Source organism: Brienomyrus brachyistius, chromosome 16 (genome assembly GCF_023856365.1).
Source record: "Brienomyrus brachyistius isolate T26 chromosome 16, BBRACH_0.4, whole genome shotgun sequence".
NCBI lineage: Eukaryota > Metazoa > Chordata > Actinopteri > Osteoglossiformes > Mormyridae > Brienomyrus > Brienomyrus brachyistius.
Window position 1 is genome coordinate 10794381 of NC_064548.1, and position 17563 is coordinate 10811943.

Here is a 17563-nt window from a genome sequence, read left to right on the forward strand (position 1 = left end):
GTTATGGGTTTTAGTTTATTTTTGAATAGTTTTACAATCCGTGAAGAACAGCCCATGGACTCCCCGTAAAGCATGTTTTATTCAAAGAGGACATACTGATTTTTTTTTAACAACAATCCCGCAGAATCTTATAGGTGAATTCAAAAAAAGATGATGTGTGTGTACAGAGCGACATTGGGAAGTTAAAAGCAAATTATATGCATTATGGAAAAAACATTGCAAAAGCATTCTGGAAATACTGAATGTAACTTATACTTAATGATGAAACATTGTATATTTAGGTAAATTTATGAAGCAGATTTTGCTTTTTTATTTTACTGTCATTACTAACTACTTGCTGTATAGGAAATTAATTTCATATTTCATTGTTTCTTCTACATTATTGTCCTCATTGACAAGGTGGCGCAGTTTTTCTCCAAGTCCTTTCATCAACATTTCTATTCTTGAATGGCATTTATTTAATCAAGTCCTTTTGGAGCAGTGAACCAATATGGCACACTGTTCAAGAAAGGAGATAATTCAGAGAGCTCACGTTATACATTTATGAAGAAATATACTTCTTTCCTAATGTCAGCTCTTGTTCCAGGTCACACTTTATTCTGAGATCCTCTTCTGAGAACCTGCTTGTTACAAATCATTTTCTTTCTTTGTCTCTCACTGAGCCTCCTCTCCAAATCCATTGGAAGAAAATGAAGATTTTTCCCTTCCATACTATAAACAATAAATACGTATATAAATTCATACAATCTTCCCCACTAAAGTAGACAATTCAGTCGATCCTCCATCTTCCAGTTGCTAGTCGCTGGTACAAGCTGAAAAATAAAGAAGATATTTATATATCTAAAAAATCAGGGTTGCCAACTATGGTCAGCTGGCTGCTGAGAGATTTTCAATTTGAGTCAAGTCTGTATCTACATCTACATGTATGTAGTTTTTGTTAAGTTGTAAATAGTCTGTAGGCTTTTCAAATTACGACAACGCTTTTTATGTGGTTAATTTCAGTTTAATAATACAGATTTGCTGTAAGATTTCTTGCCGTGAGTGTTTGAGTCTGAAAACATGACATTCACGTCAGATGAGTAACCTCTAAGTATACTAGTATGCAATTATCTGAATAAGGGAAATCACAATTTCTACTGTGAACATCACAAAATTTTGTGGTTTATTTAATAATAAAAACATACAGATGAAGAGTCATTAGGACAATTATGGCAGCTAAAGTAACTAAAATGGTTAGATGGTGAAGGTTACAGTTAAGTGGTAGGATGAGTAATTAAGATAAGGGTAATATAACATTTTGTTTCACTTTGTATGCACAAATAAGTTTACAGACTACATACCGGTATCCCCTGCTTTACAAAACTTCACTTTATGCTTTTACTAAGAACCTAGTCTTACGTTAGCATCCGTTTTCGCTAACCGAGAGGAATCCAAAGAAGATTTTTGCTTTTATGAAAATGAGGAAGGCAAAAATAGCATTTAGCATTTATCAGCGGGTCAATTACAGATGTACAGACGCTCCCTGAGTTACGATGGTGCGTGTTACGATATCCCGACTTTATGATGGGTATTCCAATTTTGAATTTTTTTTTTCCTCAAGCAAGCAATATGCGATACTTGATTGCGAATGTTGAGCATCCAGGCAGCAGCAACCTCCTCATCTCCTAGTCTACTACATGGTTGCTAGTGCATACACACGATACTCTTGTGTTTTTCACTTTCAATACATCATTCAATGTATTACATGAGATAATCAACACTATTATAAAGTAGGCTTTGTGCTAATGATTTTTTCCAACTGTAAGTGTGTTCAGTCAATCAGAAGCTGAAAGACAGCTGGGACTTGTGTGTGGGGCAGGGATAGCTGGAAAACAAGCAGGGCAGTGGGTCCTGAGGACCCAGTTTTGAGAACCACTGGGTTAGGTGTACTGTATTAAAATTCATGTTCACACGATATTTTTGCCTTATAGGTTTATCACCACGTAAACCCATCGTGACCCATCTGTACAGTCATGCACTGCATGACAACGTTGAGGTGACGATGAACCGCACATACCATGGAAGTCCCATAACATAATAATGGCCTGAAAAATTCCTATCGCTTAGCAACTTTGTAGCCGCTATAACATCAGAGTGTAATGTATCAAAAACTCGTGTTTGTGGTGATGCTGGTGTAAATAAAACTAGACAGTTGTATAAAAGTATAGCACATACAACTATTTACAGTACATCATATACTTAATAATGAGTATAAACAACTATGTCACTGGTTTATGTATTCAGTGTACTTTCTATGGTTACTTTAGAACATACTCTTTATACTTCTAAAAGAGTTTAGAGTTTACTGTGACCTATGTGTGTAGTAGGCTATCCCATCTTGGTTTGTGTAAGTAGACTCTATGATGTTCTCAGAATGGGTAAATCACCTAAAAACGCATTTCTCAGAAGGTATTCATGTTGTTAAGTGATTCTGGTAAGTGAAACTACACTGTACATACATTACTCCTACTTTATATACACTGAGATTTTATCATATTCCTGCTTATGTTGGTGTTATATTAGGTCTTATGTTTGATTTCATAGGTTTTTTTTTTTTTTTTTTGGGGGGGGGGGGGGGGGGTCTGGGAAAAGCTCAAAAAATTCCCCAGTATAAATTAATGGTACATATTTCCTTGTTTTATGCCATTTTGGCTTACAAAAGGTTTCACACTGTATGTTTGCTCTACACTGTATGGACAAAAGTATTAGGACACCTGTCCATTACACGCAGGTGGGAGTTGGTTCCCCCCACTGCAGCTATAATGCATGACAAGACATTTTGGACAATTCTATGTTTCCAACTTTGTGGGCACAGAGCCCTGACATCAACCCCTCAAACACCTTTGGGATGAACCAGATCAGAAGAGTGGCAGCTGTTATAGCAACAAAGGGGAGACCAACTCCATACTGATGCCTATGGATTTAGAATGGGATGTCATAAAAGTTCCTGTAGGTGCAATGGCCAGGTGTTCCAGTACGTTTGTCCATATAGTGTATTTTCAGGTAGCAGGTGAAATTTGCTTATGTTTTTTTAAAACCAGTTATAATATTGCAGACAAGCATCTGTTACAACAGAAAAACTTAACTAGCTAAAACAGTGGAACAGATGTTACTTTTGTCTATTTGGGTGTAGGCCAGTGCCCTGCGATGGGCTGGCCCCCCATCCTGGGTTGTTCCCTGCCTCATGCCCATTGCTTCCGGGATAGGCTCCGGACCCCCCGCGACCCAGTAGAGTAAGCGGTTTGGAAAATGGATGGATGGATGGATGGATGGATGGGTGTAGGCAATTTTATTTTATCACTCATTTATCATTTATTTAACTGCATGGTATATTATTAGCTACCCTGTATATTTATCGTTGGATTCAAAATAAATAACGACATTCTATGTAATTCTGTCCGGGTAGCTGTCGGCTCACCTTTCACTGTCAGCCTGGCTGAGGATACGTGCTCCCCGACCTGCACACTGTATACGCCACCATCCTCTAGGGATACCTGCTGGATGACCAGCTTGCGGTAGCAGCCCTCGCTGCAGATCTCAAAGTGCTCTGAGGGCAGCACCACATTGTTTCCGTGGTACCAACGGATGCTGCTTCTTGGGTTGGACACGGTGCAGTCCAGGACCACACGGCTCTTCTCCTCAACGGTGATGTCCCGGAGAGGGTTCACTATCGTCATAGGCAGTGCTGTATTGGCAAGGGGGGTATTACAGTCTTGGTTACTCTAGCCACGAGTGACGTCACGTGACAATAAAGTGATTGGATGACTTATACCTTCCACTTCTAAGTAAGCTATAGATTCGGCTTGTTTGGCCACAAACTTGATCTCTCCCGAGTCTTCGGCCTTCACGTTGCAAATCAGAAGAAAGTGCTTGGTCCCTAAATTATGGAAGCAATAAATGAAAATGAGATTTATTTTATTGGTGTAGAATGTGTGGTAAGATACAGTTGTGAGAAAGTTTGGAATTATCTGGATATAGCAATGTAAAATTGGTGTATTATTCATTAATAAGGAATTTACATTTATACTTATGTTTTTATATTTATTTATTTATTGGAACCGTTCATGCAGAAAGCCCAAGGTTCACACATGTTACAAATGTATAAAAATGTAACCCATGAAAGACACGAGCGAGTCTCTCACCTTCCTGGCGGATTTTAATGGTGCTGCTTGGACGAATCTCCTCCCCATTTTTGTACCATTCTCCAGGTACATCTGCCACGGACACCTCGCACACAAACACTGCATTCTGATCCTCTTGAATGTCTAAATCCTCAAGACCATGTACCACCTCCACTTGCCGCTCTGCAGTGATTTGTAAAACATTTGGAACAGACAGTAGTACTGGTGTTTGCTACCAATCGCGAAGTTTCAATCGTGCAATCGTGTTCTGTCTTTAGTATTTATTCACATTTGTCCAGAAGGTGGCGATATTTCGCTATATATACTAAAATAAACCGTAAAGTGTAACCAATCTAGCTACAAGCACAGGCTTTACCATAGATGTCCAGGGAGCAGGAGGCGGTTGTGTCTCCGGCATCACACGTGTAGATCCCTGTATCACTCTGATCACATTTAAGTATCTGAAGAAAGCGTTTTCTTCCCATTGAATAGATGCGGTGGTTCTTGTCTGGTTTAACCACAATTCCATTCTGTTGGTTAGAAGAAAACATTTAATATTTGCATTGACCTTGAATTTGCGTTGTATTTTTTGTTAAATTTTAATTTTGTAATGTTAGGCTTAAATATTTTGTAACTTGCACAATTAATAATAGTAACACGGAAGGTAATTTTTTACACAAACTCAGAGTGACATTTACTTTTAATTTGCTGGTTGTTACATAATATTATATATTTCGCTCATGTTGATTTTAATACAGTTTATTTTCCCTTTTGGAGGACTGAGATAAGGATTATGTAAATATTCAGTCCAATTGGTATTACTCTTAGTCTTTAAGTGATTTAGGATTTGTATCAGAATAAGGTGTTACGATCGTCTTCCAGATCATTTTTGATGCTAATGTAGCTACAGGAGTCCTGCTGGTCATTTCTATACCTTCAGCCATTTGACATCAGCATTCTGTTTTGAAAGCTCACACTCCAAAGATGCCATTGAACCCTCGGGGAGGCGCAAGTCTTCCATCTTTTTTACAATTGTCACAGGAAGTTCTAGAAACACAAAAGATGGGATTTCTAAGCCATACTCCAAAAAGAACAGTATTGCAAACAGCAAGAAAACATCATAAAATAACAACTGTCTAATTCACATCCCAAAATAAATTCCACAGTTTACAATGTTATATGCAGCTTAATGGTCTCTCGTCTGTAAAAATCTCATATATGACATCTCTGCTATTCCACTCATCCTGGCATCACATGACAAGGTGATGTAAGCAAATGTCTAGAAAGCCTCGGTGGGCTAAAACTGATTACGTGATGCATGGAACGTTTGTCTTCTATATTTTGGTAACTTGAGTCCTCGTGGGATTAATAGCCCGTCGCTTCATTGCATTTTCCTGCCAATCGGTTCGGCTGAAATGGCTGAAAGGCTTACATCATGGCTTCGTGTGCTCTTATTGGTATGGCTGTGGGAAACGCTGTGACAGTGGTGCTGCCGCTTGCTTTACGGGCCAAACGCAGGGCCCTGGCGTTACATGAGCTAAGCTTTTATACTGAACCAAAAATCAATATTGTAAAATGTAATTACCAACATTTTATGAATTATTGTGCTATTGTAATATCAACTTTGTACTGAAAATAGCTATCTCAGCGATTTCATTTTATTTCGATAATTATATAATAATAATTTCAATATATAAATATAATTCAATAATTTCAATAATATCGAAATCTAAATTCCCCAACCATAAACCAAAAGTGCAATGCCAATATAATCCAAATTAGCCATAAAAAAATTTGATAGAATTAGAATTTACCGGGTTTGCCAAAATACACTAAAATTGCAAAAATAAAAAATGTGAATCAGTAATGTGAGTTAATATATTTACGAAGCAAAAATTGAGATATAATAATAATAATAATAATAATGAATGCAATAATGAGTGTGATTATTTTATTATGCTTACCATACCTACAATGACTGACAATCTACTACGATTATATTAGATTTAATAATCTATTATTAAATTATAATAACAATTGAATATTATTATTATTAGATATAATAATATGTTCAAGCTACTGCTAAGCTGTGTCATTTCCTTGCTCTGACATAGTTTTTCTTAAGAGAAATATTCTTCAGAAGTTCACACACTCGTACACTCTATACTAGAAGCAGTTCTGCTGGTATGTTGCTTTGTCTGCTGCCTTTGGAGTCTTTCCACGATCACTTAGCTTTGTTTACCTTTCACAACCAGCCTGGCAAATGTTCCGACATTCCCTGCAGAGAAGGTAATGGTGCCGGTGTCCTCCATGGAGAGGTTCAGCAGGGTTAGGCCATGCACACACCCCTTGGTACTTATGCGGCAGTAGTTGCTGGGCTTGAGTCGAACCCCATCCTTCTGCCACACCCCTTCTACATTGGGGTGTGACAGTTCCACCTCAAATGAGGCTGTCTCACGCTCGAACGTTTCCATTTGTGTCAGTCGTTTCCTTATTGTGACTTTCCTGGCTGTATGAAGATAATGTCAGGTTTGTAAGAATTATCAAACACGTATGGAAGAAATTACTTACGGTGCTATAATGAATGAGCGCAAAAATTTCTCCTTGGGATCAACAAAACCTTATGTTATCTCATCTCACAACCTGTCTTATCTTGCGCTGCATCTTATCTCGTTGCAGATCTTATCACATCATATTTTATCCTGTCTTATCATGTTCTATCTTATCTTGTTTTATCTTGGACAGCTCTGCTTTCCTCGAACAAATGTGATCAGACAAGTTACCAGAAGAGACAATAAAGGATGCGATGCCATTTGTATCCCCTTCTCCACGCTGTACTTTGAGAACATACCGATTTTTTTTTTCCTTCACTTATTCTCACACAGACAGGCAAACCCTGTGCTACAGACCGGGTTTATTTTAGATACTTGATGACACTACCCAAGACTTTGAAGGCTTATGCATAAATTTAGCTGTAATGAAAAGAGATACATATTTATGTGGGGAGCCAATAGCAGTTAACGTTCAGACATCATCCTTATCTTTTATTTTTCTGCTGAAGACACAAATACTTAAAATATCAATTCAAAATTAGCCAATAATATAAAAGCCTAAATAGAAAATTGATTCATATAATGGATATAATACCACTCAAACCTGCATTATTATTAGTTTTTATATCAGTGCAGTTTAAAGAGAGTTTCACCAGATTGCTTCCTGTTTTCTGCAGGCTTCTTATTTTGACAAGCTTAATTAAATTATCTTGTGCCTGTGATCTTATGTCAATACAGAAATCCGCTCCCTAGCAGTCTGTGGGTCATCTATCAGTCACCTGTTGTGAGCTGTTAGAGCTTTGGCGGGACTGTCATTCTGGCTCTGAGGCTCAAATTACTCCCACGTATTTTTAATCGGGTTTCTCTCAAAATCCGTGACAACATTTCTGAACTTTTGACATCATGGCCAGTGAAAGTGAGCGGTAAACACGATCTGGTCATGTACTCACGCTCCACAGCGAGCTCCCCCCGCGTGCAGTCGTGTAGCGTTTCACAGCGGTACGTTCCCTGGTCTGAGAGGGACAGCTTGTGGATAGTGAGGCTCCTCTTCCTGCCGACCTGCTTCAAAGTGAATTTGGGCCCTGACTGGATGACCACACCCTGCCTCATCCACTGCACCTCCCCGGCCTCCATGTTCACTTCCACCACAAAGGTGGCCTCTGCATATTCTTCAGATTTCACAGACTCCATTTTCTTAGTGAACAGCACCTGTGTCTCTGACCGACAAAAAATTGATAACGTGAGAAATTTGCAACGTAGTAAAATTAGGAGAAATGCAGCACTGGACACAACATATAAACAGAATGAACTATACAGAATGAACTCAATAAACAATTATTCAGTAATACTGTTTGTAGTACACTCCTTTGTTCATTTTCAGACTGCTCGATATAATTGCACCTTATTCTTGATTTGGTTTACCCAGTCACAGTGGTGGATTGACATGTGCCCACATTTTGCACTGGGTCAGAGGCCCCTGAGCTATTTGAGTTGTCAGAGGCCCCCTACTATGTTATTCAGTGATGTACTTGTCAACTGGGGGGGGGGGGGGGGTGATTAAGGGGTGTGGCATTGGACTGACGCCCCGTTTTTTAGGAATTTCTTCTCAATAGGAATGTTAGGAGCTACTTTTAGCATGCTTTGTGAATATGGGCCTTGATGTCTACTCATAGCCTGAAATTCACAGAAACCATTAACTGATTGTCCTCTCACCTTGGACCTTCAGGCTAGCTTCTGACTTTAACCCTTCAGCCATTGCAGTGATTCTACAGCTGTCGGAGACCTGGCAGTTGTGTATGTGCAGTGTGTGGCACAGCCCGTTACTGGACACTGTAAACCTCTCATCCGGAGTGATTGGCTGGCCATCCCTGTACCACACCACCTGTATGTCTTCTGGGGAGACCATACACTTAAATGTGGCGTCTTCCCCTTCAAGGACGGTTGTGTTGTATAGTTCAGCAATGAACTCCACAACTCGAGGTGCTAGTGTGGACAAAAAACAAATATGAATAAGATCAATTAAAAGAATATATTATAAACGAGTCAACTCTGTTTATGATTCGATCTATTTCTCATAGCTACCAAAAATGTTTATTGATTTCCACATACTTTCCACTATTATCCTGGCAGATGTTCTGTCATCTTTTGATTCGCAGGTATACTGCCCAGCGTCTCTCTCGCTTATGTTACGGATGGTGAGGGTACGAACTCGGCCTTCTGCCCGGATGGCCAGTCGGAAGCTGGGAGTGATCTCCTGACCATCTTTCAACCAGAGCACATCTCCTTTGGTTTCATTGAGCTCACACTGTAGTGTGATAAGGCCATCCTTTTGGGCCACTGCATTTTCCAGTGGCCTTACAAATGTCACTCTGAATGCTGATAAATAAAAACAGTATCACAATATAAGTGACCACAAAAATTCAGAAAAATGTTTTAAATAAGCATTGCCGTTGTTCTTTCTAGTTTCCAGTTGTTAGTACAGTGGTACCTTTTATGGTCTACAGGGTTATTTTTCTTTCCTTGTATTTTTATTTGGAGTATAAGTAAACCAGATTTGGTTTGGTACCACTGGCAACGTATCTGTATGCATCATTTAGCAAAAACAGTTCAGAAAATTAAGGATATGCTCTGTATAATATAATGTACATCCTTACCTTTCACTGTTAGATTGAACTGCATCTGATCAGTGCTGGCATCACAAGTGTACCTGCCACTGTCAGACCGCTGTAAATTTTTAATGGTTAGGAAGTGAGTGTTCCTCTCACTTCCTGTATGGATACGATCTCCTGTTAACTGTTTTAACTCCTTTAGCCATTGTAGTGTGGCATTGTCCTGAGACACCTTTACAGTGAATGTCACGCTTTCCTTTTCATAAGCCGTGATTATGTTTGACTCTGGTTTGTCTAAGAACCTGAGGGGTGTTTCTATAAGAAGAAAGACATGTACTTGTAATGGTCCAAAGTAAGACTCGTATTTTAGGAATAAAAAAGAAAATGAATATTTGTTTTACCTTGAACTTTGACTATGGTGCTCATCTTGTCATCAATAGCATCGCATGTGTACGTCCCTGAGTCTGAGGGCTGCAGCCTTGATAGGACAAGCTTTCTAACCGTGCCATAGCTCTCAATATGGATACGAGAATCTGAGCTCAAAAGCTTTCCGTCGCAGTACCAATCCACAGTAGCGCTAGCCCGAGAGACTTCACACTCCAAGATGAGGTCATCTCCTGCTAACAGGCTATGATGCTCTGGGCTGCCCGAGTTGCCCAGGATTGTAACTGGAGGTTCTAAGGAAAACGATAACAATTGTCATTAAATCAATTATTTGCGTACTTAGAGACTCTCTGAAGTCCAGCATTTTCCAAGTAACTACAAAGTTGAAGCTGATTCCACAGTGCAATGCACTAGAATACCTTTTACAGTAACATGGAAGACAATCTTGTCATCTCTGACATCACAGACATATTTTCCAGAGTCTGTGAGCTCAGCATTCATGATGACTAGTGAACGGAAAGTTCCCTCTTCCTCAAAGTAGAAATGCTCATTTTCTACTATATTCTCACCATCTTTATACCATTTGGCAATGCCATTTGCTCTAGAGAGCTCACACTCCAAGACAATATCTTCAGAAGTCTCAAACTGCTGCTCTGTTCTGTTGCTTTTGCTCAGGATTTTTACTGGTTTCTCTACGAGAGATTAACATCAAGAAAAGTGTGAAGGGAAAAACTGGCTGACAGAAAAAAACCTAAGAACCGATTAACACTTACCACAGATTTTTACTGTAAAATCCATCACATCGTCTTTCGCATCACATATATATTGGCCTGAATCCTTTAATGATGATGAGCGTATGGTTAATTGGCGAGAAATACCATCCTCAATAATGGTGATGTTTCTGCTTTCTTCCATCTCCTCTCCATCCTTCTTCCAGCTCACTTGGGCACTTGCCCGTGACACCTCACACTCAAGCACTACTGGATCTCCAACGACAATTTCCACTGTGCTACACATCTTTCTGGGGCGCACAAACCTTACTGGTGGTTCTGAATATAAAAAGTTTAGAGTTGTAGATTATTCAAGAATTTTCAAAACTATTTCAGAATCAGGACATCCCATCATCAAAGCCTGATTTAGACTTTACTCTTGAAGGTTTTAAGGATAAAAATTTGATTTAGATATGTTTCATGTTTACATTTTAAATGTAAAGTGCTTTGTGACAATGACTGTTGTTAAAAGCGCTATATAAGTAAAATTGAATTGAACTGAATTGAATCGAATCCAAGTTTTACATGTTTTGTTAGTATTGTAAATACCTGCAATATTCACAAAGAAGGTCACCGAGTCATCAACTGTGTCACACACATACTCAGCGGAGTCCTGCACTGTGGTCTCAGGGATAATGAGTCGTCTATAGATCCCATCGACCTCCAGGATAAGATTGTCGTTTTCTTCTACCTCGAGACCGTCACGGTACCAGCGTACCGGTGCATTAGCTCTTGAGAGTTCACAGCTCAAAACCACCCGCTCCGAAGTTTGCTGGCACAATTCCATTTGAGACTGGCTGGGGGAGATTATGCGGACAGGAGCCTCTGAAAAAGAAGTACAGTCACTCCTGCTACAACATGAATAATATGTTCCTGAAAAACCTTGCATTCACTAAAATCATGTACTAAAATACACATATCCAATAAGGAAAACAGGGTTAAGGGAAAACAACTCCAAAACGTAGTAACTTACACCAAACAAAATTAATTAATAAAATAGTGATACCAGTGGCCAATAATGTAATTATATACATTTTAAACAAGAAATAATACACTAATAAATTATATCACAGACATCTCTTATGGGTCTTATGAGAATTGCCTAGTAACCGCTTCACCTGAACATGCTGAACTCGATAACTTGTCGGAGAGTCTGGAGTAGTGATGGCCAAAATGTCGCTTTATGAGCCACTTAATGTTTTTTGTGACTCCACTGGATGGGGCTCTTGGTTTACTGTGGGGCATGCTTTGAGCCCTTTTAAACAGAGAGCACCATCTAGCCCAGACAGTTTACAAAACGTAAATGTAAGTCAACTTTAAACGGTTGCTGTGTTTTTATATTATAATTTATCAAATTTTGGATTTTTAGAATCTGACCTTGACCTCTGCAATGCGTGGATGTACTAAACTCTTTTAGATTTGAAAACCGGTTTGGCTGATTCACTGAAAAGAACTGGTTCAAATTATTTGTCCACTATCACTATCATTCACTTGAATAGCCGTTTTCGTGTGCAAGTAACGTTTCTCGATAAGACCGTATCACATTGTAGTTTGCGTAGTGTTTTTGTCTCTGACTGAGAATCGCAAAATTACAAATGCGATTCTGCATTGTATTGGACTTGGTTACTAATATATCAGTCGCGTTAGAACAGATTTGCAGTGTGACATCAAGCGTTGTAGCAGGACTGTAGAAGCTAGTGAACTTTCTTGGTGATTTTCAAGGGACAAAATTAATTGAATCTTTAACGGACTGTGCAACAGCAGATATTAACGAGAGACATGCAGCAATCGTACAAAACAGACATATTTTGACACTTTACCAGTTATATTGAGTTGAAAAAAGATAGAGTCGTCTGCAGTATCACACACATATTCTCCAGAATCTTCCGTAGTGCCATGAAGAATTTTAAGTCTCCTATATGGGCCTTCAGATTTTATTTTGATGTTCTCGCTTTCCTGTAGCTTCTGGCCATCCTTATACCAATTCACTGTTCCATTTTGACGTGACAGCTCACAGCTTAACACTATTTCCTCCGAGACATAACGGTCAAGGTGGACATCTTCTTTGGGATAGACAATCATCACAGGAGGCTCTGTGAAAAGGAATGCATTGAATGGCTAGAAAACAGAACCGTAAGACAGATTTGAGTTTTAATGTATACATGAAGTGTTAGTTCCATACCTCGTATGCTAACTTTGAATAGAAGTGTATTGTCTCCTGCACGGCATGTGTATGTTCCACTGTCTGAAAGATGAGTTGTCTGGATAATTAGTTGCCTTTGGATCCCATCTGCCTTCATGATTGTATTGTTGCCTGGTTTAATCTCGACCCCATCCTTATACCACTGAGTGGCAGCATCAGGCCTTGAGAGTTCACAGTGCAAGACAAGAGGATCTAGTTCCACAACGTTTTTCTGTAGATTCTCTTCAGGCATTTCCACAAATGTAACAAGAGGTGCTGTAAGGAAGTATTCAATGACTTGGTCAGTAAACTGATGAAAAAGGTCAGACTGTAAAACAAAATTAAGAGAAAGACTGTACATGTTATGCATGCATTCACATTGAAGCGCTTTGATGATGAAGATGATGATGAAGATGAACTTCCTCCACTGTGAAAGTAAAGGACCAGTTAATGAAAGCCAAGTGATTTGTAAAGCGATTAGGCCTGAAAGCCAGTGAAACACCATTTGGCAGGCATGAAATATTCTGTTGTAGTTTCCTACGATGATTGAAAAGTTTCATGTATTCTTGTGAATAGAAGATTGCAAAGAATGAAAAAATGTTAGATGTATGGCTTAGAGTTAGAGTAAGTAAAAGTGCAGTTTCAGAAAACTGGTTAAATGCTTGCAGAAGCGGAACCAAACAAATTATATTCATTATTCAAGAATTGTTTTGAAGTATTAGATTGCATTATGGATTTGTTAGTTTGCTGACAATGAAGCCAACAGAGAAATTCTACAAAAGTTTTTTATGTCACCTTTAACATCCACATAAAATTCACTGATATCATCAGCTGTTTTACAACTGTAAACCCCAGAAAGGTCGGCTGATTGGATAATCAGTGTCCTCATGGTGCCTTCTGATTTGAAATCTATTCCAGTCTTTGGGTGAAGCTGTATTCCATCCTTATACCAGCAGACCTGGGAAGTGTGGTCTGAGAGCTCACACTGTAGTACAATGGGCTGACCTGCTTCAATGGACTTGTTCTTCTCTACTTCAGGAACAGCTGAGAACCTCACTGGTGGAGCTACAAGTGTTTTAATTTGTTCAAAGAAATATGTTTATTTTTATATCTCTTCATAGAAAATAATAAACGTAAATCTTGAAATGAGTTATACCTGTACATTTCAGAGTATTATAAGTACCATATACTGAACAACAATCAATATTTCTTATAAGCTAGGCATATTAAATTCAATGAAATATGTAGTTCTAAAACAGCTGGCTGGTATATGCAAAAATTCTGAAAAATCCAGCCATCCTTATATAATGCATTGTTATGGCTAGTTGGGAGTTTATTTCAGAAAGCACAGGGCAGTACCGGGCCTAGACATAATGCCAGTCCATTACAGGGCATGCACAAGCACACGTTACAAGCAATATAGAAAACCAGTTCACCTAGCCCACATGTCCTCTGGATGTGGGAGGGAACCAGAATAGCCTGAGAACATGCAAATTCCACACACACAGAGCCAGGAGCCAGCCCTGCAGGTCAAAGGTCACAGTGTCACCCACTGAGTCATTGCACAGAAAAATCACATTTCTCAATTTTTCTGTAAAAAGCTCCACTTCTTAAAGAATGCGTTGTTAGCCTGTTTTTATAGAGAGAATATTTGAAATTATATACCTTTCTTTTTATTGATTTCTTTTTACATGATAATATATAATATAGTGTTAGTAGATGGCACACATTTGTTAGAAGTCTAGGTAGAAAGTATGGGGAAAATTACCTTCGACCTTCACCTCGAATGCAATGACATCATCGACAGCATCACAGCTGAACTCCCCAGAATGTGAAAGCTGTGCTGACTGGATGACCAGTCTCCTTACGGAACCATCTGATTGGATGTCTGTTCCATTTTGTGAAGAGAGCTCTATTCCATCCTTGTACCACTTAACCTGGGCAGTGGGGTCTGACAGCTCACACTGTAGTACAATGGGCTGGCCTGCTTCAACAGATTTGTACCGCTCTACTTCTGGAACTGCTGAGAATTTCACTGGTGGAGCTGTGCGAGTAATATTTCATTTAGAAACTTTACCTTCAAGCACATTTAATGGCCCACTTGGATAATATTATGAGGATTATATTATTATTAAAACAAAGGAAACATAATACTAATTTAATTGACAATAATAATCAATAATATATTTTATTTACATTTTTTATTTTCTCAGTTTTATTATTGACAATAAACTTTAAACCAATAAAAGAATATCATTATGTATTAAGTTTACAGATAATTTTTTACCGAAGCACTTACCTTGAACATCCACCATAAATGTCATGACATCATCAGCAAGGGCACAGCTGTATATACCAGAGTGACAGAGCTCTGCAGATTGGATGACCACTCCCCTCATGGTGCCATCTGACTGAATGCAGGTTTCTTTATTTGGGATAAGCTCAATTCCATCCTTGGACCAGCAGACATGGGCACTGGGGTCTGTGAGGACACACTGTAGTGTAATGGGGCTGCCAGCTTTGACGCACTTGTTCCTCTCTGCTTCTGGAAGTTCAATGAATCTTGGTGATTCAGCTAAGGGGAATTTATACAGAGAGAAATCACTGTTACCCAATTATTTCAAAACAACCTGTAGGTTTTAACAGTTAATATTTAGCATTTAAATACCAGAGGCAAAGCAATGTATTTCAAACAATGTCAGCGATGAATCACATATATTTTGCTAAAGAGTGCCAAGACAAAGCCAGACAAAGAAGATGCAGTTGACACTACAACAAAGTACAGGGTTAATTCAGAATACAATCTCAATAAATTCATAGCAGCTGAAAAATCACCTTTAATATCCACGTTAAAATGGATGACATTATCTTTTGTCTTACAGCTGTACACTCCGGTATGGCATAACTCCGCTGATCGGACTGAAAGTGTCCTTGAGTTGCCATGAGACAGCATGTCTATACCAACTTGTGGAGAGAGCTCTATTCCATCCTTGTACCAGGAGACCTCGGCAGTTGGGTCTGAGAGCTCACACTGTAGTACAATGGGGCATCCTGGTTCAATGGACTTGTTCATCTCTACTTCAGGAATTGAAGCAAGCCTCCCTGGCAGAGCTATTGGGGTTTTTATATAAAAAGTCTTACCATAATAATACATATAAAAAGATATCATTTCAAGATAAGACATTCAAGGCCTATTTTATTTTAAAAATGAATATAGAATCACAGAAACACTAGGGGTTCAACAGTTACATTCGCCATCCATAAGACGGCAGTGTAACTGTGTTTCCACAACAAGTGGAGGAGGTAGATCATAAGAATATTCTTCACACTTTCCCAGACATATGACATAAACATTTGACCCAACACTGGTCTATAATCTAGAGTATGTGTGGATGACAGACACATGTAAACTTATGAAATATGAAATAACACTGAAACATGAAGAAGATACACAACAAAGACAGACAATGTTAAATTCAAAGACAGTAATGGTCAACAAACACCATGACGTTCAACAATGAAACAAGAGTAAAGATGTTATATTTTATTTTCCAGGTCAGCCCAGTTTGGCTAATAGCTCCAAGAATCCAGATTTCTTCTGTTCAAATTAAATGTCTCCATTTTATATTTAAGACAATTTATCAATAAGTGGCTATCAGAAATGTGTCCTTTAAATAGTTAGTGATCTTAAGTTGGATATGCATAATTAAAAACAGATCATAAGACATGATTCACCATGGTTGATGCCAGTTCATTAGTAGGTATTACATATATTTTCAGAAAAAGAATGTACTAAAGGCAATTTTATTTTATTAAATTATTATATGATCTGAATGTTATGTATTTGTATAATGAAGTTTTGGGACAAGACTTTCGATAGTAAAAAAAAAACACGCAAACACCAGGAGAACATGCAAATATCCCACAATCACAGCTAGATTTTAACCTACATCCTGCCTCATCACCTTCATTAGAAAAGGCTCTATAAGATATATTATTAGTATATATGGTGTAATGACTTTTAAAGATCAAAGCGTATTGCTTGGTGACTGCTACAACCCAGTCAACCAGAACAAAGCAAGACAGTTGAACACAGCAGAAATAGAGTTTAGGAAATCACCTTTGCTGTCCACATAAAACTGGGTGGCATCATCCCCTGTGATACAGCTGTATATTCCAGAGTGACAGAAGTCTGCTGATTGGATAACCTGTGTTCTTATGTTGGCTTCTGATTGTATATTAATTCCAAGCTTTGGGAGTTCGGTTCCATCCTTGTACCAGACCTGGGCAGAGGGGTCTGAGAGCTCACATGGTAGTACAATAGGTTGACCTGCCTCAACAGATTCGTGCCTCTCTACTTCTGGAAGTTCTACGAACTTCACTGATGGAGCTGAGGGGAGTTAAGTTTTACAGAGAAACACGTCAAAATTAATGTCAAAATTCCCAGCACCCAGAGATATTTTATTTATGATAAAGTAAGTTACAAGACAAGTTGATTAAAATAAATAATATAATATATACATATAATAAAGTTTGGGAAATCAGATTACTTTATACCTCTGGGCCCATGACAATGAGTAAGGCTAATTTTAATTTAGAAATACTGCTGGAAGAATCACCTTCATTGTCCACAGTAAACTTCAAAATATTATCTGTTGTCTTGCAGCTGTTCAGTCCAGCTTTGGCTATTTCAGCTAATGGGACTGGCATTGTCTGTGGTATGTCTTCTATTTGGCCATTTATTCCAGTTTGCGGGTGGAGTTCTGTTCCATCTGTCTTCCAGACCTGAGAATTCGGATCTGAGAGCTCACACTGTGCTTCAGTGGGATAGCCAGCTTCAATTGACTTGCTCTTCTCAGATTCAGGAATCGGTGAGAAAATTGCTGTTGAAGCTAGGATAATTATT

The 17563-nt window shown here is 38.6% G+C and overlaps 1 protein-coding gene across 15 annotated transcripts in view; it reads right to left on the minus strand.

Moving 5' to 3' along the window:
* Window positions 1-60: 60 nt before the first annotated feature.
* LOC125710146 (obscurin-like protein 1) overlaps window positions 61-17563 on the minus strand; it is a 36579-nt gene continuing 19076 nt past the window's right edge. For 10 of the 15 annotated variants that reach the window (XM_048979489.1, XM_048979499.1, XM_048979488.1 and 7 more), the window contains 24 exons: window positions 17277-17549; window positions 16778-17047; window positions 15493-15768; window positions 14957-15232; window positions 14426-14701; window positions 14094-14180; window positions 13453-13722; window positions 12658-12933; window positions 12296-12568; window positions 11025-11300; window positions 10479-10754; window positions 10125-10397; window positions 9723-9998; window positions 9367-9636; window positions 8822-9088; window positions 8426-8695; window positions 7663-7929; window positions 6403-6669; window positions 5095-5207; window positions 4537-4690; window positions 4182-4343; window positions 3812-3916; window positions 3458-3724; window positions 61-812 (listed from right to left, as the gene is read on the minus strand). In XM_048979489.1, the coding sequence (XP_048835446.1) occupies window positions 796-812; window positions 3458-3724; window positions 3812-3916; window positions 4182-4343; window positions 4537-4690; window positions 5095-5207; window positions 6403-6669; window positions 7663-7929; window positions 8426-8695; window positions 8822-9088; window positions 9367-9636; window positions 9723-9998; window positions 10125-10397; window positions 10479-10754; window positions 11025-11300; window positions 12296-12568; window positions 12658-12933; window positions 13453-13722; window positions 14094-14180; window positions 14426-14701; window positions 14957-15232; window positions 15493-15768; window positions 16778-17047; window positions 17277-17549 (5537 nt within the window). In that variant the 3' untranslated portion in view covers window positions 61-795. The remainder of the gene's footprint in view (window positions 813-3457; window positions 3725-3811; window positions 3917-4181; window positions 4344-4536; window positions 4691-5094; window positions 5208-6402; window positions 6670-7662; window positions 7930-8425; window positions 8696-8821; window positions 9089-9366; window positions 9637-9722; window positions 9999-10124; window positions 10398-10478; window positions 10755-11024; window positions 11301-12295; window positions 12569-12657; window positions 12934-13452; window positions 13723-14093; window positions 14181-14425; window positions 14702-14956; window positions 15233-15492; window positions 15769-16777; window positions 17048-17276; window positions 17550-17563) is intronic. The other 5 variants (XM_048979492.1, XM_048979491.1, XM_048979496.1 and 2 more) reach the window with 5 other exon arrangements.